The sequence below is a fragment of the Tarenaya hassleriana genome, unplaced genomic scaffold (genome assembly GCF_000463585.1).
Source record: "Tarenaya hassleriana unplaced genomic scaffold, ASM46358v1 Cleome1, whole genome shotgun sequence".
Taxonomy (NCBI): Eukaryota; Viridiplantae; Streptophyta; class Magnoliopsida; order Brassicales; family Cleomaceae; genus Tarenaya; species Tarenaya hassleriana.
The window spans coordinates 6,263,983-6,284,936 of record NW_010960187.1 but is presented as its reverse complement, the minus strand read 5'-3'; the positions used below and the strand labels follow the sequence as shown (position 1 = coordinate 6,284,936).

The 20,954-nt window shown below is 37.1% G+C and overlaps 4 protein-coding genes across 7 annotated transcripts in view; 2 read left to right on the top strand and 2 right to left on the bottom strand.

The window, feature by feature from the left end:
- Positions 1-903: 903 nt before the first annotated feature.
- On the top strand, positions 904-5,974 carry LOC104814999. 3 transcript variants are annotated; one of them, XM_010543288.1, is made up of 8 exons: positions 904-2,093; positions 2,181-2,303; positions 2,413-3,465; positions 3,564-3,647; positions 3,828-3,986; positions 4,241-4,272; positions 4,920-5,622; positions 5,749-5,974. In XM_010543288.1, exons 1-7 carry the CDS (start codon positions 1,041-1,043, stop codon positions 5,608-5,610), a joined length of 3,195 nt encoding a protein of 1,064 aa, XP_010541590.1. In that variant the 5' UTR covers positions 904-1,040; the 3' UTR covers positions 5,611-5,622; positions 5,749-5,974. The 3 variants fall into 3 exon arrangements, with proteins under 3 accessions (XP_010541590.1, XP_010541583.1, XP_010541597.1); XM_010543281.1 differs by having other exon boundaries at positions 4,920-5,974; XM_010543295.1 differs by lacking the exon at positions 5,749-5,974 and having other exon boundaries at positions 4,925-5,029.
- Positions 5,975-6,098: 124 nt separating this feature from the next.
- On the bottom strand, positions 6,099-10,009 carry LOC104814993 (endoglucanase 19). Its single transcript, XM_010543269.2, has 9 exons — positions 9,613-10,009; positions 9,089-9,301; positions 8,786-8,986; positions 8,338-8,427; positions 8,045-8,209; positions 7,598-7,882; positions 7,037-7,385; positions 6,822-6,914; positions 6,099-6,683 (listed from the first exon to the last, which is right to left on the bottom strand). Exons 1-9 carry the CDS (start codon positions 9,805-9,807, stop codon positions 6,388-6,390), a joined length of 1,887 nt encoding a protein of 628 aa, XP_010541571.1. The 5' UTR covers positions 9,808-10,009; the 3' UTR covers positions 6,099-6,387.
- A 3,452-nt stretch (positions 10,010-13,461) lies between these two features.
- LOC104814979 (probable polygalacturonase) lies at positions 13,462-16,966 on the top strand. 2 transcript variants are annotated; one of them, XM_010543249.2, is made up of 6 exons: positions 13,462-13,993; positions 15,054-15,174; positions 15,379-15,553; positions 15,709-15,779; positions 15,861-16,391; positions 16,605-16,966. In XM_010543249.2, exons 1-6 carry the CDS (start codon positions 13,658-13,660, stop codon positions 16,760-16,762), a joined length of 1,392 nt encoding a protein of 463 aa, XP_010541551.1. In that variant the 5' UTR covers positions 13,462-13,657; the 3' UTR covers positions 16,763-16,966. The 2 variants fall into 2 exon arrangements, with proteins under 2 accessions (XP_010541551.1, XP_010541559.1); XM_010543257.2 differs by having other exon boundaries at positions 13,465-13,993; positions 15,912-16,391.
- Positions 16,967-20,254: 3,288 nt separating this feature from the next.
- LOC104814961 overlaps positions 20,255-20,954 on the bottom strand; it is a 1,048-nt gene continuing 348 nt past the window's right edge. Inside the window, exons 2-3 of the mRNA XM_010543225.2 lie at positions 20,870-20,930; positions 20,255-20,460 (exon numbers count right to left, since the gene is read on the bottom strand). Coding sequence (XP_010541527.1) covers positions 20,452-20,460; positions 20,870-20,930 — 70 coding nt within the window. The 3' untranslated portion in view covers positions 20,255-20,451. The remainder of the gene's footprint in view (positions 20,461-20,869; positions 20,931-20,954) is intronic.

Below are 20,954 nucleotides of genomic sequence, written 5' to 3'. Positions count from 1 at the left end.
TATATATGTATATATAAATATATTTATATATGTATATAATTTTAAAAATTTTATAAACATGTTTATATATATGTATAATTTTTATGAATATATATCATTTTAAAAATTTTATTTTTATTTTTATTATTTTATTTTTATTTTTTTATTAATTAATATTATTAAATATTAGGGATTGATGATGTGGCAGATGACTAGGATGTCATGTCAGCATTAAATAATATTATTTTTTGTTCAGGGTTTTATTTGCCAATTTTTAAAAGTATAGAGTTTTAATTGCCAATTTTCAAAAGTACAATGTTTTTTTGGATAAAAAAAAAGTACAGGGTTTAAATTGCGACGAGAGAAAAGTACAGGGTTTTAAATGGAATTATCCCTTTTTTTATTGATTGCTTCAGGTTTTGGTTATTCCATTCTTTGTTTTCTTCCTAACTGCTAAATTCACTCGAAAGTATATATTTTTTTTTAAATAAAACTCGAAAGTATATTTTACCTACATACATATCATATGATGACAATACATATAAATCTTCCCTCTTGAGAATTTCTTTTAATCTTCGGAAGAACAATATGTTTCCAAGAAACACATATTATTTTAATTATTTATTGGTCTACAAAATCATTTACTGGTTAATTTGGCAGACATTATTTCTCTGCTGTTTTTTTTCTCTTTATTATACTTTACATTTTTTATTTACTCATGCCACCTTTTTCGGGTTTGGTAGTAGGATTCCTTCCTTGCGTTGTTTAAAGAGTAAAGAGAGTACGATTTCCTTCATTCATTGCTTCAAGGTTTTGGTTATTCCATCCTTAGGGTGGGAAACAAATTATAAAATTTCCCTATTAGAATTGTGTCAAGTTTTTTTATTCATGGCAGCTTCCCGAAAGGCACAACAATACTATTTAGTCTTGCATGATGAACATGATATAAATCATTGGGAGAACAATGTATCAAGGAAAGAAATTACACACAGTACAACCATCACGATTGTTTCTTCTCTTCCATTCTTCATTTTTTCCATAAATAAATATAAAAAAAATATATGGTAGAGATTCAGCATTTTGCACATCACTGTACCTCGTCCTTGTCGGAGACAGCAGGGATCGATGGAACATGCAGCTTGTGTTTCAAAGAAACATCCATTCATTACACTTGCCATGCCTGTGGCTTTGAACTCTGTAAGTCTTGTTTCAAGCTCTCTGATACAAAGTTAACTCACGGTCTTCATCCTCAGCATCTTTTACATTTCCATCTCCGTCAATCCGATGAAAAACCTCAATCATTCGTATGTTGTGGATGTGGGTTCGTCTCCGCCGGATCTTACTACGAATGTAAAGAGTGTGAGATCAAGATTGATCTCGAGTGCATTTCCAAGGAAATCGCTCGAGAATGGGAAGAGAAATCGATATACCATTACAGCCATAGGCACATGCTCCGCTTGTGTAGGCTCGGAGCGGATTTCAGCAGTTCTTGCCTGATGTGTGACGGTGATGTGTCCTGCACGACAAGATGTTATGGTTGTGTTTATTGTCTATACTTTATCCATGAATGGTGTATTGATCTTCCACGGGAGATTCGACATCCCGTTCACCCGCCTCATTCTCTGAGGCGCCTTAACTACGTTCAGCATGGAGAACGTAAAATCATTTGCAATGCTTGCCAAGATATGATCTATGGAATTCCCTTTGGTTGCATAGAATGCAAATTTAACCTCCACATAGAGTGTGCTGATTCTCTGTTACGTGGTTTGGAGCACGAGTCTCACTCGCACGCTCTGTTTTATGTGGCTAGAAATGCTTTATACGCATTCACCAGGGAAAAACCCTGCCACATATGCAAGAGTTCTGGAAAGTACTTCAAGAACTCATACTACCGTTGTGTGAAATGCGATTTGAACTTCCATTTAGAGTGTCTAAAGCTACCGAGTCTTCTCTCGAGTAGATCTCGCCACCCGCACCCTCTTTGGTGCAAAACGTTTGACGAGTCTTGCGACAACCATTGCGAATTTTGCGAGACAGTGATTAGCGATGGAAGTCATGCTTACTACTGCAAGGAATGCGAGTTTTATGCCCATGTCGAATGCATTTTTCGCAAGGTGACAAGAACTTTAATAAAATGTTACATTCGTTAATTAGAAGTTACTTACTTTGTTCACTAACTAATACTCAATCAAAATTTATAGGAAAAGCCCTCACCAATGTACTTGCGAAGTTTATATTCTTACGATGCTGAAGATGTGTCAAGAGGGAATGAAGGAACTGATGGAGGGTCCTACAGCGGCGACACGGATGGAGACCAGCTAAAGGTACGTTACGTTGTATGTCCTTAGAACCTTTGGTCGCTCTGTCCTTTTTTAAATCATCGATGAAAATATAAACTGCGATAATTTTCTTGATTTCAAATGTGTTATGCAGATTTTTGATGTCACGCACACTCATATGTTGCAACGTTTTGATGACATGGGGGGCGTTTCCAACACATCTTGCTCGGTGTGTAAACATAAACTAGACATCCGGGCGTATAGATGCGTGTTTCATGTGTCGGGAAAATGCGAATTTGTGGCACATGAAGCATGCGCGAAACTTGGACAACAATCAACACGTAGGTTTCATAGGAGCCACCCTCTCACGCTCCTGCCAGTACCTCCGGCGCAGAACATGGAATGCGATATGTGCAAAAAAGCTTTCAAGGATTTCAATCTGTTCTGTCGCACATGCGATTATGTCATCTGTCTGAGATGCGCGAGAGGAGATACAAGGTTGGTGCAGAAAGTGGCAAGAGGGAAGAAAACATGCATGGCTGGTCATAACTTGGTTCAATTCTTCGAAAGGTCAAAACCGGTCGATTGCAGTATATGTGATGAGATTGTGCATGGAAAAGGCTCGGCATGTCCCCAATGCGAAGAAACATATCACGACCAATGTCTTCAACTCGTGGGACAAAGTGTGGTCCGCCCATCACATTCGCCCTATCATTCCCTCTACCTTCGGGGATCGAATGGAGGAATGCGTTGCGCAGATTGCAGACGAAAGGTTCGTAACTACGGGTATATATGTACCGATGATCCGTGTATGTGGGGGCCCATTTTTTACCACGTGAAGTGCCCCGAGGCAACGCTAGAGGTCGAATGTCACGAACACAATCTCCGTTGCTTCAGGGCTCATATCGATCAGAGCGGCTCAATAACGAATCTGGAATGCAACGCTTGTAGGAAGCCGTGTAACGTTGATTGCTTCTACGGATGCGAGAAGTGTAGCTTAAGCTACCATGTGGAGTGCCTTGGATTGCTGGTTCACGCTAAGTACAAGGAGTTTTTCTGGCATATCATGAGGCTCAGATATTCATTGACCGACATGCCAAGTAGTCTCAGATGTGACAGGTGTAAGTCTCCTTTTGATCCAGTGGGTCCTGCTTATAAATGTGAACTCTGCGATTGTGCTCTACACTTGGAATGCTTGCTCCCTCTGGTATAAGACCATTAATCTTTGATATATATATCTATATATGTATGTATATGAACCTATTTAATCTTCTTTCTATCGTTTGATTAAAATGATTAACCTAGGATAAGGATGACATAGCTCTGACAAGAGAGGAGCGTGATCTTGAGCTCGTGAAATCGCTAAAGGTGTACGATCGAGAGACTCAGGTTTGATGCTTCTCATTGATCCATACGGAAAATGTTTTTGAAGTATATACTCTTATCAAAGCACTTTCTCATGCATGGTAGAATTTACGTGCGTGCATGTGCACGTGCATGAATCATCTTCTTTTGTTTTTCCATTGCCTTTGATTTAAAAATATTGCCCCCTCCTTCCTATCCATGCAGAAAGACTATTGCACGAAAGATGTGCTTGATCGAAGAGACGTGTCTGAAAGGATCTCGGCACTTGAAAAATCAGAATTCTTAATGCACCTTCATGCAGAATGTGAGGCTAATTGGAACGCCACAGTTACCAAGTCAGATTTCTTACGGGCACTACTTAAGGTACGTCTGCATGTACGGAAATTAAGCTAATATTGCTTACTCACTAATTGCTGTTTAATGTCAACCGTTAAGGAACAAGAACAAAAACTCAACAGGGCTACAATTTCTTTAACGGTTAACATTAATGTGAAAACATTGGTTTATGTTTTCATTACAGTTATATAGTTTTGAATTCCTAAAAAAAATGGTTTATGTTTTAGCGTATGCTTCCGGTTTCGTAATTTGTCAATAATTAACCCTCTCGTGTCTTTCAGGGAGGCTCGAAAATGAGACATGTCGAAGAAGCGTGAGTTCCAATTGCTCTTGACACTAAACCCGTCAAATATAATCTTTCAGAAAATACTCTTAACTAGACATTATTACGATCCTAATGTCAAAAATTTGCGAAATAAGTTAAATTTGGATAGTTCAACTGGTCAAATAGGTGCGCAAAGCGTTTGTCACGTATCGAGTTCGAACTTCAAATTTGGAGAATGAACGTATAATCCAAATCAGATGAATGGCTCCCGACCTCAAAATTAGTCTGGGTTTAGGTTCAGGTTACCCGATTAACCAAAAATAAAAATTTGCGAAATAAAGTGATATTGTATTATTGATAATCAAATGAGTTTAGTTTTCTAACAATAGAACTCTTTATTCTTATCCTAGTGATAAGAATATATAAATCCAATGTAAATAGGAAGCTGATATCTAAACTCTATACAATTTAAATTTACTAATATTTTCCAGGTTCAATTTTTTGGTTTAGTCGATGTTAATTTAACGTTGGGGCTTCTATATATTTTGTCGGAAAGTGATACTCTATTAAAAAAAAAATGTAAGGTTGCTTCTAATGTGTACAAACAAATCAGAAAGAAGAAGCAAGAGCTTCAACGTTATGATAGGTTCCCTATCATATCAATAATTGGAATATATTGGATTTTCATTTTGTAGGGTAGATATAGGGACTTCTAACCAAGCCGGAGAGAACGATGAGACGGATCATTCGGAATCTTCTTTGGAGAGCGGTGATGAAACAAACCATTCCGAATCTTCTTTCGAGAACCATTCGGAACAATTTCCGGAGAACCATGACGAGTCCGATCATACGGAAGCTCCTTTGGAGAGTCGGGACGGGTCGAATCATACAAGGAGACAAGATCACGAACCGAATCAATCAGAAGATCCTTTGGAGAGTCGGGATGAGCCGAACGATACAAAGTGGAGACAGGATGAACCGGAGCATTTTGAAGATTCTTTAGAGCGTCAAGATGGATCGGAGATTCATTTGGTAAGCGAGAACGAGGAAAATAATATGGAAAGACGGGAGGAGCCGGATCATACAAAGAGACGAGATCATGAACCGAATCATTTGGAAGATCCTTTGGATAGAAGGGACGAGCCGAGTCTTCTTGAAGATTCTTTAGAGAATCGGGATGAGTTGGAAAGCGAGAACGAGGAAAACAATATGGAAGAGATTCGGGACGAACACGATCATTCGAATAAGCATGAAGCACCGTTAGAAAGCCAAGGCGAATCTGATCATAAAGATGGTTCTTCAGACGAGCTGAATCGTCGTTCGGAAGCCCCTTTGATGAACAGGATGGGCCGAAGCATTCGTAAGCTCTTTCGGAGGTTGTTTTAGCCATAAGACTAGGTAACAAGCTTAAAAAATTGAGGGCAAGCAACATTATAACACGTGTCCAATCTTAATGAACAAGCTTAATTCCGACAAAACCGTGGATGGATCGAGGTGTTTCGGTAATGTTCTGGAATGTTACAGGATGATCAGTGGGGAAGAAGAACTAAGGAGGAGGGGGAGAAGGTTCGAAAACTGGAGAAAATCACAAGCATCAGGGTTTCGAATGCTCTTTTAAATTTTGTTTTTGTAGAATGATGCGAATTTCCTTCTGGAACCAGGGAAGCATCTATCTACACGCAAAGTCGGAATATCATTCCGTACTTGTGTTCGTATAAGTATATATGCCATGTCGCATATATCATCATCATCATCATCATCATCATCATCATCATCATCATCATCATCATCATCATCATCAAAAGTTTCGAATCAGGTTATCTCAATCCAAACGTTAGCCATCATTTGTTTCAACCTGCTTTATAAGATGCGGCTGTAACGAAGAAAGAAAAACTATGATCGATGGAAATGCTGCAGAGATTACAGCACACAAAACAAAACATTGATTTAGAGAAATCAAAACTAAAAAAAAAAAACAGAGGAGCCTCGTTTCTCCTCTTTTCAATCTCTCTCTATGTATACAAACTAGAGAATTCCTCGTTATCTCTCAATCCCCTCACCAACCGGTACAGTTAAGCCGTTAGTCCAGCTTCTCTGAGAGTAGATGTGGGTCAACCGGTTTACGAGTTGGTAAACCGGTTTACTTACTGAAATTCTCTTATCCTATTCGAGGTTATAGTTAGAAACAGAGATGTCGGCTGGAGACGCCGAGTGGATATAGACGAATTCCATGCTTTTGCCAGCCGGTAAGGATTGGATCCATGCCGGAAAGCCGTAAGAATCTCCGTTTTTGGTTAGACCCCAAATCGGGCCGTGGAGCTTGCTGATTGATATCTTCAGATTCTTCAGTGTTTTCAGAGATTTATTAGTCAATATCGTCGAGTATCGGTAGTGGATTATCCCTTTGTAACTCCATGATATGGTCATCTTCTGTGATATGGTAACCGGGACAGAAGAAGCTGCAAAACAAAACAAGAATGGTCAATTTGTTGTGCCAAATAGAACTGGTTTTCAAGTTGAGGTCATTATGAATTTCTTTTCCAAATTAGCGAAGAATTGAATAAATTCACCAAATGATTCGAAAGAAAATCGCGTACCAGGAGCTGCAATCGGCTTCCCTCGAGGAACCGGTTTAGTAATCGGTACAGGCGCTGGTTTTCTGATAACTGGGTTTGGAGCCGGCCCAACGACTTCAAACCAAAAAGCCCAGTTAGTGAAAACGCCCGAATCACATAATACTAGTACTTGTTGGTTAACAAATACGGGCATTAGCCTATACGATTAAACCCGGATTACATTATTATAATCTTACCGGGAAGAAGCTGGTTGAAACCAGTTGGACCCGAGCTTAACCGTGCGAGAACACCAAGAAGAGGGGCATTGTTGTAAGTGGCGGGTTCGGTCTGCTCGTAGTTGTCGCGTTGGTCGGCGAAGTTGTCGTAGGCGTCAGGGCCACCGACGAGGGCTCCGGTTAGGACGTTGGGATCACTGCTTTTGCGGCTGACCCACGTGGCATACCCGCCACGGCAGCTCACGAACGTTGAGTCCACTTTGTAGGATACGATGGACGATCCTCTGTGGTGCACTTGCTGAGGATAGTTTTCTCCGTAACCTACCATGTAACTCGTTGCTCTTGGGTTATCTCCCAAAATGTAGTCAATCTGCCAAAAAAAATTAAATATTTATTCTCGATACAGTATGGTTACAGATTACCAATTGATCCAATTGGGTTTGTATTTCTCTAATCAGTGGTGGCAAAAAATCTCGGTATCGTTTGGTTTCACGGATTTTTCGTTATAGTTCGACCTACATTGCGTTCTCGAAAGATAGGGGGTGAAAATGTGAAAAAGAAAAGAGTTAGAGGGAGGCAAACCTGAGATTTGGAGAAAGCAAGGAGGTCAGAAGCAAGAACGGTTCCGAGAGGGCAGCGGAAGTTTCTTGAGGAGGAAGAAAGGTAATCGGAGTAAACAGAGGCCAAGAAGGAAGCACTTGTTACGAACTGCATGTTGTTCCAACGTTGTCGGAAAATCAACCCTCCCTGCGTTCTCTGTACGTTCTTCGTGCTTTTCCCTAACAGCGAACACATGAATTCCTCCGCCTTTCGTTGGTACCTCTCGAACGCTTGCGTATGCATTCCACCTTTCCCTTGCATCAAAAACTGTATACAAACCGAACCAATATATATATATAAATCAATGAATCTATTGTAATGTTTTAAAAATACCTAAATTTGTAAAAACTATAAAAAAAATATATCAATATTTATGTGTTTATATGAAACATTTTGAAATAAAGACCAGATGGGTTTTGAGGAAAATACCTTAGAGACAAGGGTTTGAACGCCGGCGAACTTAACGTCCCATCCGAACTCAGTCATGGACCAGCCGGTTCCGCCCATGGAGTCGCCGTTGTTGGCGAGGTAGTCCAAGTAATATTGGTTATCACTCGCTTGGTATAACCAAGCAGCGGCCCATAATAGTTCATCCTGTTTTAATTCCAAAACATGTAGCGTGTGAATTGCAAACAACGTATCCAAGAAAAAGAGAAAAGGCATTGCAAGGAACAAATGCATAATGGAGGAGGAAGCGTTTGGGAAAACGCTGCGTTTCGTACGTTGTAGCCACTGACGGAGCGGTAGTACTTTTGAGCGACTGTGATGCTGCTGTCGTATTTGCCCCTGTATTTGTCCGCAAACTCGAACAGCTGCCACGTAAGAAGAGTTTGACTAATTAGCTAAAAATTAAAGTATTTTTGTACATTTATTAATCATCATTGCGTAATTTAATATCTTACATTTATTGCATATTTTAAAGCCAGTTTCGAAATATTATTTTTATTTTGAATCATAACATAACCGTTACACGCGTACTGTTATTTGACTCCAGCTCCGAAATTTTGAGTTTATAACGAAATATAATTTTAACATAAAAACAGTAACTAATATTACAGTATATGGTCGGTCTAGAAAATATAATGTATTATCATTTGAAAAATACACAAGATATTTTCTCTAATCCATAATATTAAAATCTGAAAAACTAAATGATCTCGGGAAATGAACCTGGTAGGCGTGGCGGAGGAGCTCGGCGGAGTAGGCGGGATCGGAGCGGCGGAAGACGATGGAAGCGGCGGCCATTGCGGCGGCGGTTTCACCGGCGAGATCCGACCCGGGATTATTCGGGTCGACCTTGTAGGCCCTACGGTCGGTAGTCATATCCTCTGGTCTTTGCCAACAATAATGGTCCGTGTTACCATCTCCAACCTACAAAATTTAAATTAAAAAAAAAATCAGAACATTATAATATTTTTTGTAACGTGTTTCGTATTTTGTAACGACGGTTGAATGATACGTATATGTGTATACCTCTCCGTAGAGGACGTTGGGTTCGGGATGGGCTTTGATGAAATAGTCGGTGCCCCACTTAACGGCGTCGATGACGTGGCCGAGTTCGCCGTTAAGTGCGAGTTGAGGACCGTATTCGATGACGCTCCATGACATCATCGTAACCGTGAACGCCATCGGTAATCCGAATTTCACGTTGTCTCCTGCGTCATAGTATCCTCCCACTAGATCCACCTGCTCATTTTTTTATATTTAATAATATATTTTGTAACCGTCAATTTTAATATTATTTAAAGACGTGTATATATATATATATATTATTTTTTTCCAACAAAATATATTTTTATGTTACAAAGTCTCTGAGAAGTGCGCCTAGACCATATCAAATGACTTTATTGGTCAAACCTTTTTTTGTTCATTTTCCACTTATAATAGAAATCAAAATCACAGAAAATTATAACGTATCTACGATGCTCTGATCATGAAAAATGATGAATTTAAACAGAATAAAAAATAATTAAAAAGAACGGAAGAGAAGGACTTACGCCACTGGCTTTGCCGTCGTTAAGACCGGAATGTGAACGCCAAGTGACCCTCTGGTCGGAAGGGAGGTGTCCTGATCTCTGAGCCTCGAAGAAGAGAACGCTCTTGCTCAGAGCTTCTCTGTAGTCGTGCCCTGAAACTGCGAAATCAACCAATCCAAGCAGAACAAGAAGAAAAAGAGCACCGAAACCCATCATGCGATATTTTCTCGAGAAAATTCCGATCCTTCTCTCTGTTATCTGAAGAAAGTTTGATCCTTTCGAAAAAAAATATCGAACAGAATGATGGGTCTTGCTCGAAATTTGTTGAACGCTTTTTGATCACCTGAAATTCAGAGTTGAATCAGGGAGAGAGAGAGAGAGAGGTTGGTGAAGAAGATGAGAAAGAGAGAGAGGTTTATATGGAAGAAGGTGACGGAAGGTACCGGGAGGGAAGAAAACAGCAGAGGCATTTAATTTCAAACTTATTTTATATGTATTTTTCGAATTTCAAATGAGATTTATTTAATTACTTTTTAATGTTTGGCTATGAAACTGTGTCGGCGGCGGTAAATACTCGATTTCTTTAACTGTTGTTTGATGTGAATACATGGTAATTTTTTGCATCTTCTGTGTTCGCACTATTCATTCATATTGGCTTATTGTGTTTCTTCTCCTTCTCTGTGTGAAATCAAACACGCGATATCTTTTTCTCATCAACAAAATATTTTTTGAATTCAAAATTTTTAATTGACATCAGTTGGCTATATGTTAAATTTTAAAGTAATTCGGATTAAGTTTGAATTGAAATTTTATTTTAAAAAATCATTTTTCGAAAAATCATTTTAGTTCACTTTTTTAGTTTTTTTTTTATATTTTTTTAAAATGGATTCAGATGAGATTAAATTCATTTTAAAACGAAATTTAAATCAGTTTCGGTTCATAACCCAACCAAAATATTTAATCGGTATCAAATTATCAATAACCATTTGTCTCGAATATTTTAAAGTTTCTGTTTTAAATGTATGGAAATTTTAACATTGATAACTTATTAGCATACTCGACGCCATTGTAATAAGTATTCAACTTGAGTACCCCATCAAAATACTGAACAGAATTAATATGACATGTTGTTTTTATTTCTTCTTAATGCAAAGGTGACACAGGACCTTATTATAAGAATAATAAATCGACAAAAAAAATACAAAATTACAAAATATGGGATAAATTAACAATAGTGACATTGATTTTGAATCATTTCCAATTTCTTACTCGACAATATTTAAAAGATATTGTACTCCACCACTTGCGGAAGCTCCGAATCTTCCATGCAACTAAACTAGTTCCATGTATAATTAATGTGTTCTTTTGGAATAATATATAACTCTTAAGTTAATTTTTAATTTAATTTTTTTTCACAAGCAGAAAAAATAAAAGGGAGAAGCGACAAAATAAAATGCTGTCAAAAGGGGAGTTCCACAGCCTGCCTAGTTGTTAGTGATAATTCCCTTCTACCAAGTGGTTGTGGGTTCGAAATTCAGGTATGGAAACTTTTCTTGAGCCGGTCAGCTTTAGAGAGTGGTTTACCTGCTCTGCGTAGTTTGTCGGCTACTGCGCAGGACGGTGAGTTTTTTCAGATCCGTGATGTTGTTCTGATGCCGTTTTCGTCTGGTCCATGGATTGAGAAGCGTTGCGGTGTACAGTGTCCGACCCGAATGATTGTAGGATAGGGATTCTGGTCGTAAAAATAAAAATGCTGTCAAAAGTGAGGGAGACATTATATAAATGCGTCCCCAACTGCAATCAACGGTCTGCCGGAAAAAGAGGTTGCGAGTTTTTAAGCCACAGTTTATAAAATTCCAAATATTATTTCAATCGAAATTTAATTCACCTAAAATTCGGAATCACTCTTCATTTATATACAATTAATTTTTAAAAATTTACGAGTAATATCTAAAATTAAGTTCACTCTGAATCTTTTTGTGTTTGGTTGGTTCGATTTGCACTATTGTTGTTATTGTGATTGACGCCGAATTTTATGAAACCAGCTTAGGAAAGAAAAATATAATGCTGATTGACCTTGGGCATTTTTATTTGAGCTGATTTTCACACGTGCGTAAATAAAAGGGATATGTACAGCAGGACTTACTTATATTATCGCACGTGCGGAAGATGGAAGTGTCTATTCAGTAAGGCTATACTCCATAGATCTGGTCCGGATTTCTCGGGTTTTTTTATTTAGTCAAGATTTTTGTCACAATTTGAATTTGAATGTGAGCGTATTATAATATGAATAACTCCCCCCCCCCCCCTTTTTATTTATAAGTATCTCCTGATAATGTGTTGGAAATTAAAATGAGACAAGAATCTTGTATCAGAAAGATAAATATACACATAACATATATGAGATGGCATAAGATATAACGAATTAATTACATATCAGAGATGGCATGTCACAGTCTAAAAAAAATCAAGATATATTTACTTACACAGCGAATCACAACATGCAGTTATCAGTTATGTGAACCTCGCAATATCTTCCGAGATATATGTGAATCTATTATTGGTTTATTTATATTTAATATATTTGTGTGTATGCATATTGATATTTAGAACGGAAATAGAAAAAATAACGTCTCATTATACCCTTCTATAACGATGTAACCTGTCCTCGAACCTTCGGATCAGACTCCGCAACGTTTTACAATCCAGAAAGCTGGACGAATGACACGGTATCGTAGACAGTAAATCCAATTACTCAACGCAACCATTTACCAAAAAAAAATAGAAAAAATAAAAAAAATATATTAGGAGGGATAATAAGGGTCAGGGGCATGTGAAGGCATGTGCGTGCCGACATAAAAGCTGGGGCCCACCACGTGATCCATCATTTGACCTCTCGTGCATTAGAGTAGAGCCCAACCGCTGTTTCTTCGAAGCGGCCCATTCCTACCTCCGCACGTGAGACCACGTGACGTAAATCTTCGTTTCCTCTTTTTTAAAAACATATATAATGACATTGCATACGATTTTATTTTTTTTTGGGTATAACATTGCATACGATTTTGGATCACACTCCATGCAAATCTAGAGAATTTGCAAAATGTTTATCTCGGCAATAGATTTTTTTCCCAAAAACGTTATATATATATAGGACATTTTTAAAAATGGGACTTTAAATAATATAATTTTAATGAGGTATAATCGATTTACAAAATTCTTGGAACTGGATATCGTGTCAATAAGACGTACCGAAACAATTTAGTTAAAATAGTAAGTATTTGAAACATTTTCATTTGAAGCCCACGAGACTCAGTTGTTAGCCCAAATAAGTTTTAATAGTGATATATTTGGGCCTATTGGCCCAATTGTTGTTTCAAATTTCATAATTATGCGTTCCATCATTGTTATTGTACTTTATTACAATTTAGTCACTTCCCTTCAATTTTCTTGCCCTTTCGCTATTTTAAAGGGGTTTTGTTGTGTTTTCTGATTTTTAAGAATTCGAGATATTACATCAAATGACTGTGAAATGTATTACCGTTGAGATTTTTATTAGCTTAGATATAATTTTTTTTATTACTTTAGATATAAATTTATATCTTTTAATACTTTTTTTGGAGTCGGGAATAATTTTAATATTATGAGCATCCGACTAAATTTTTTTTTTTTTAAAAAGAGAATCGATAGATTTCGTGAGGAAAAAAAAAAAAGATAAAGGCTAAAACTTTCTAAACCCATGATTAGACGATCTCACGTGCGATTCCACCGTTCCACGTGCCTTCTTCTCACTTTTCCGTTGCGTTGAATTTTTGAGTTTTAAATAATAAAGAAAAATAATTTTACGCACAAATATTCCCACGTGGACATCGCTCTCTCTTTCGTTCACCATTTCTGGCGCTTCACTCGATAAACAAAAAAACCTTAGAAGAGAAAAAAAGCTCTCTAGATTTTCTCGCATTTTCTCGTCTCCCAAACAAAGCCTCCACGAAAGCTCGATTTGTACTCGTCTCCTGGTCTTCACGCTCTCAAACCACACCAATTTCGCTTCCAAAGTCACCGCTGCAAAATGTCGCGTCTCTCCGTCTCCATTTGCCTCTCCTTTTGTTTTCTTACTCCCTTTGTCTTTTCCTCTTCCTCGGCCGAACCGGAAACATGCTCCGGGATTGTTCCGGTGAGGTACCGGAACGATAAGATCTCAATAACGGATTTCGGCGGCGTCGGAGACGGTCGGACGGTGAACACGAAGGCGTTCCGGGCGGCGATTTACCGGATTCAGCATCTCCGGAGGAGAGGTGGTACTCTTCTCTATATACCTCCCGGTGTCTATCTCACTGAGAGCTTCAATCTGACCAGTCACATGACTCTCTACCTGGCTAGAGGCGCCGTAATCAGAGCCGTTCAGGTAAGCTTTTCATCCGATTTTGAATTCGAACTCTGTGTTCTTTTGATTCGATTTGGTTGAGATGAGAACGTTAATTCAAATTTGCCGGAATTGACAGAGGTCCCGAACTTTGGTTTCCATTGTTTTTTTTTTAACACTAATCGGCACCAAAATTGTTTGGGTGGTCCATGGGTATAACTTTGCTCCGTCTTATCGGAGTTTGTAGAGGCGTAAATTAGTATGATATGCTTCATCAATGGGTTTTATCTGGGTTTTAGGATCGAGTCTCGTAACGTAGATATATCGACATTTCTTTTTCCAATAATCAAATGGTCACCATTGATTGTTCTTCAGTGTCATAGGAATTAGTGGTTAAGTTCTGAAAAATGAATTATTGAGTCACTAATGCATTTTGATGAGATCGACACTCATCACTGTCGTCGTCTTGAGTTTTAGATAAATGAATTCGGAGCCATGCAGCGTATGGTGTTGTGACTGAAGGTAGGTCCACGCATCATGGGCTATGGGCTAAATTTCTGATGGGACATTGCATGTGATGTGCTTTTATGTTTATTTATGTCACAACGGACCAAAATCGGTGGTATCCAAAGATAGCTGGCAAATGTTTGTCATTCACATTATCCAATGTTGTCAACATCAGTCTATTATATATTTGACTTAGTACGAATAAAACAGCGAGACTAGTTGATTAATGTGGCCAGGGTGTGGACAAGAATCATTTTTTAATGGTAATCTCGATTATTACGGGACAAAACAGAGATTGATATCGTGTCTTTTTTCTGTGTTTGCTACATTTAACCTCGTGACGTATTTACATGCAAAATTTCGAGATTTTTGTAATAAGAGTCTGTCATTGCTTGCCTTATTGTAATTACCATTCCATTTTACGCCTAATGACTTGTACCAGAATGGTTATATACTGTACTCGTACATAGTTGTGCACTAAGACACTATCCCGGTCTTTTCTTTTAATCCAAATTCGGAAATCTATGTTTCGATCACAGAAACTAGTAGCTAACTGATTTTTTTCACCTTTTTGTTGTTGTTGTTGTTTGTTAAGGATACATTGAATTGGCCATTGATTGCGCCTCTGCCATCTTATGGAAGAGGGAGGGAGTTGCCTGGAGGAAGATACATGAGCTTCATTCATGGAGATGGGCTTCGTGATGTGGTCATCACCGGTGAGTTTAAACCTTATCCCCATTTTACTAGCCTCCCCTGTTTCAACCATTACTGTTTGAACATAATTCTATTTGGGTACTATGATAAGTACTAAAAGAGAGTTTTTTTTTATGCGGTTCTTGATCTTTGTCTTGGTCATGTGTTTGCCCTGATTCAGAATGCGATTCCATGGTTTTGACATTTATATTACCGTGCTTTAAAAGGGGAAAATGGGACAATCGATGGCCAAGGAGAAGTCTGGTGGAACATGTGGTGGCGAAGAACGCTCAAGTTCACGAGGCCAAATCTTGTTGAGTTCTTGAACTCCAAGGGAATCGTTATCTCTAACGTCATTTTCCAGAATTCTCCCTTTTGGAATATCCACCCTGTCTATTGCAGGTAACTTATAATCCGAAGTTTTAGACTGAAACCACCATATATATATCTTTTTCCTCTTCTCCCGACAAAATATGTTGTTTTGAACTAAAGATTTAGAATTGTGTAAGAGTTATACTCCGGACAGTGTTTGATCTCTGGTAACGTCTTTGTTGCAGTAACGTAGTCATCCATCACGTTACCATCTTGGCTCCACCGGACTCCCCCAACACCGATGGAATTGATCCAGGTTTTACCTTCTTTACACTCTTCGATTTCGTAGCATGGAAGAATGTCATGGAGTTGTCACAATTTTCTTTGATCCATGTAGGGACTTTGAACTTGGTACTAATGAAAACTGAACCCTGTTTCTTTGCCCTAGACTCGAGCTCCAACGTTTGCATAGAAGACTCCTATATCTCAACTGGAGACGATCTAGTCGCCGTGAAAAGTGGATGGGACGAGTACGGGATCGCCTTTGGCCGTCCTAGCTCAAACATAACTATCCGACGCATAACGGGATCATCCCCATTTGCCGGAATCGCCATAGGAAGCGAAACCTCGGGCGGAATCAAAAACATCTTGGCCCAACACATCACTCTCTCGAACATGGGGGTAGGTGTCAACATCAAGACAAACATCGGCCGAGGAGGTTTCATACAAAACATCAGAATCTCCGATGTATACGTAGAAAATGCTCGTTATGGGATCAAGATCGCTGGCGATACGGGCGATCACCCCGACGGGAACTATAACCCGAATGCTCTCCCTATCGTGAAGGGCATAAAGATCAATAACGTCTGGGGAGTGAACGTTCTAAACGCCGGTTCTATCAGAGGCCTCAAGGGTTCACCATTTACAGGTAATTTTTCCTTTTACCAAGCACCAATCCATGTTTCTTCACTGAACATTTCGACCACTCGATCAAATTAACAGAAATGAGATTATCAAATTTTGTGAAAACATTCATATGAGAAGTTCAAATTATGTTGTGGAAAAACTAAATGGATGGAGATTAGATTTGGTGTATAATGAATTGTGGTAACGTGGTTGTAGCAAACAAACTTTGTGGCAGGGATCTGTCTGAGTGAGATTAACCTCCACGGAAGATGGAACTCGTATCCGACGTGGAAGTGTTCCGATGTTATTGGAACTTCACTTAAGGTCAGTCCGTGGCCTTGTTCGGAGCTGAGAAGCACCGGGAAAGCCAGTTCTTGTTTGTCCGAATTCTAGAACTTTCGTTCCACGTTGTAAGTGTTCAATTTTTCGAATCATATTTTACTCGCTGTGAGAAAAAAAAAAACCCCCCGTCCATATGTTATGTATTTATCTATAGCTTGCGCATATCGTTGTAAGCACTATCACACACGAGTGCACGACGTGTACGAACAATGAGACCGGACCCAAGTCCAAATTCCATTTATTTATGTTGTAACCTATGTTGGTCCAAATTCCATTTATTTATTTTGGGCCTATGAACTTGTTTCTCATCTTGAATTATTAGGACCCATACGTAAATACTGTATAAATGACACATCAATTGTATAAATACACAACTTTTATATTTATGTTTCGGAGATTTATGATGATTGAGGAAGGAAAAGAAAAAAGCTAACATCACAAATTGGTGAAAGAAAGGAATGGTCACCCCACGTGCCGGACAGCTGTCACTGCCGCAGACCTGTACAATCTACTTTTATCACGGACCAACGAAACAATGACACGTCATTATGATTCCGTAGAACCACACACGGTCCCCCTCTTCTCGTTCAGATTTTCGACACGTGTACTTAAACGAGAATATTTTTGAATTCCAGGCTGATAATTGCAGGTTCATACTTATGCATTCACTCGTCATGAATTCAAGAAAAATATAATTTCAAAAAATGTTTCTGAAGAAGTATAATATTATGTTCTATAAAACAATTTTAATTTCTAGTATAAACAAAAACATATACGCCGAACCAATCATTTGAAAAATATTATAATAGTTGTATTGACATTTTCAAATCTAAAATTGTTGGAATATTTATATAATATTTTAGATCTAAAATTTAATTGGATTATTATACTGCAACCTATTATCCGGAAAACACGGTGTATTTTCTATAGCTAGAGTCACAATGTCAAAGTGCAGATATATAATAAGAACATCCAAGTGATTGTATGATATTATAGATATTGTTTACATATTATTACTTGTATATACAATGAAAAATGTTATACTATTGTTTTATTATTTACTGACCAAAATGGTCAAAATTGTTTTAGTGAGAATGGGGGTGTAATAGAAGTCAACACAATAATGAAAATGTTAATGATATATCCAATATGTCATGGCCGAGTGGTCAAACTTTGGGTATAAGATAACTCTACGTTGAGATTGAGTGTTAGATTCCTATCTGGTAGAGATGGAGATAATTTTTGGGTCTATATAGTCCATATACAAAGATTGCTTTCGGGCCGGATGTTTATTTAGTCAGAACGCCCGAAGAATAGTAGTTAGGGATCAGCCGTTATAAAAAAAATGATAATGATATCATATAACTATAATAATTTGACTAATTCACTAATGACATGTGTAATTACCATGTTCTCTTTGACCAACCTATATGTGAAACTACATCTTTGACTTCCGAAATTAGACCGAACACACACGTATCGACACATCCACGCATGTATTTTTTTTAGTACATTATTGAATAATTTATTTTTCACATAACATAATATTATCACATTAAATGTTCAAACATAAAGTTCGGTCATGGTCAAACCCTTTTACTGAAATAAATCAGAGATTCATGTCGTGTATAGCAAAAATGTTCAAGTATAACTACATATATGGACACCCATATACTTAATTTAGAAATTAAAATTTCTAAGATATCTATCTATCTAATGAGTTGGTCTAAACCATGTTTGATAACTATGATTTATTTTTTGTAACCGGGTGTCTATATATATATAGACGTCCGGACTAATATCAGAATAAAGAATAAGCAATATGATTAGACTATAGTTAACTATGATTAAAAGACTCAAAAAGAGGTTTCATGTCAATGTCTTGGACGAATAAAAAACAATAATATATATATATAAAATATTGCCTTTGTCTGATTTTATTATATGAATAATTAGGTCGAATATATATGCCAAAACCCTATAGAGATTTTAACATAAGTCGTATAATTTGGACTTACTGATTGTAGATATTTATTTACATGAGCGGTATATTTGCTCATCCTTTATTGCTATTAATCTCTTGATTTCTCCTATATATATAAGCATGTGTATATGACACACTAAAAAGTGCAAACTTCGAAGAAAAAAAAAACACAGACACACCACAAAAAAAAATGGGAAGTTCCGAAAAAAACCTCTATTTTGTGTTCATGAATTACGATCCAGAGTACAATCGTCTTCGGCTTGAACGGTATAATGCCTATATATATATATATATATATGCATATACTTATGCACATCGATCACATCAGTGTATGAAATGTTTCATGTGTATATATTGATGAATTGTTTGATATATGTGTGTGTATATAATGAAAGTATAGGACGATGAGAGGGAGGAAGAGTGAAGAGTTGGATATGTATCTGAGTAGGAAGCACGAAGAAGTTCTGTCGAGGAATCTGGAGCCTGGCTCCTACACCAAGACTCTGTCTCTTCTCATCGTTGATGGCTTTGCTGTTGAGATCACCGAAGACCAGGTTTTATATATATATACTTACATCTATATATTTACACTTACATATATGCATATGTGTGTGTGTATATGAGCATTCACGACAGTTGTATGTATGTATGTCACTGTATGTGTAAGTATATATGCTTGTATATGTCCATGTCATCCACAAAAAATTTGCATCATGTGGAATATATGAAGCTTGTAATTTATGTGCTCGGAGTTATACATTGAACATACGCATATATACCTGCATGTGCACCCCGGTTGAATTAATGCATGTATGCAGGTATATGTGCACGTGTATATATACACACACACACACACACACTCACACTGTATGTATACATCATACATGCATGCTTGGTGCATGGATTCAATGTGAACGCTATTAAAATTGCATACATTAATGAATGCGATTTTTCCCTATAAAGCATGCATTCACGAACAGATCTAACACCGTAAAATCTCTATAAAACGGTAAAAAAAAAAAATTTCACCATTTTCATCTATTTCGATTTTAGATTTATATCTTTTAAAACGGATGGATTTCATTTTGATTTTATTTTCTTCTTCAGGCCAATGTGTTAAGATCTGCCGAAGGGGTCCGTTTGGTGGAGAAGAACCAAGAAGTCGCTTAAACACTTTTTAATTAATTGATTATCATTTTTAACTAAAATCATTAGACTATAATTAAAAGTTGTATTTTATGATTCCTACATGGATTTCTGGTTATCCTTCATGGAAACACGCAAACAAATTATAATTTTTTTTTATCAAAATAAATTAAGCAAGCTGTGCCAAGAAAATATAGAGTTATGTATCAAAATTAACCTATGTGTATGCCTTGGCATGTATAAACCTCGAGATACAGTCATTGTAGATCACGTTATTTGCTTTAATTTGATTAATTTAATACGAAAATATGGTAAAATGGGGTGTTAAAAAAGGAAAACCAGAAATACATACTCATGATTATGTGTGAATTAAGGGGGATCATATATTATATTATAAATTATTTTATTATATATATTGTGAATGTGTTCATAACTTGATAAGAAGCTTGGAGTTATTGGTAAAATACAATCTTATACACGGAAACGAAACTTAAGTATGATGTATTACATAGTCATTTTTATTATATATATAATTTTTTTTATAACTTTATAGCAAATAACCATTATGTAGCTTCATTCCAAGCTTCTCTGCAGATCCCATTGTTCAGCTTCAGCAACTCTGTCCAACAATAAAATAAAGAATTATTATAATATATGTTATCCATAGCATATGAAACGCTATCTATAGTCACATATGAAAAAGTAGTAATTCATTGTTTATATATCAATTGAATTTCGTATATAATATTCAATATAAATTAAGCTTTTTATTCTAGAAAATATTGTAAAATGATGCAAATTAGTGATTAAAAATCAGAACAACTTAATGGCAAGGACGAATAAAAGACCAATCCAACACAAAACAAGACATAAATTGTTCAAATTAGATGATATTATCCAGTAACAAAAAAAGAAATCTCTGTCTAATTTTTTTTTTAAAAATTCAGATTTTTTATTGTAAGTTGAATAATTAACATATTACTACCGGGATAAAAAAAATTAAAAATAGTAAAGAATAAAAAAATTACCTTCCTTGGGCCACCGTGTTCGTTGTCACTCTCGCTGTCGCTGCTACTGCTGCTGCTGTCGCTGCCCGTGGCGTGGTCCGGGGGA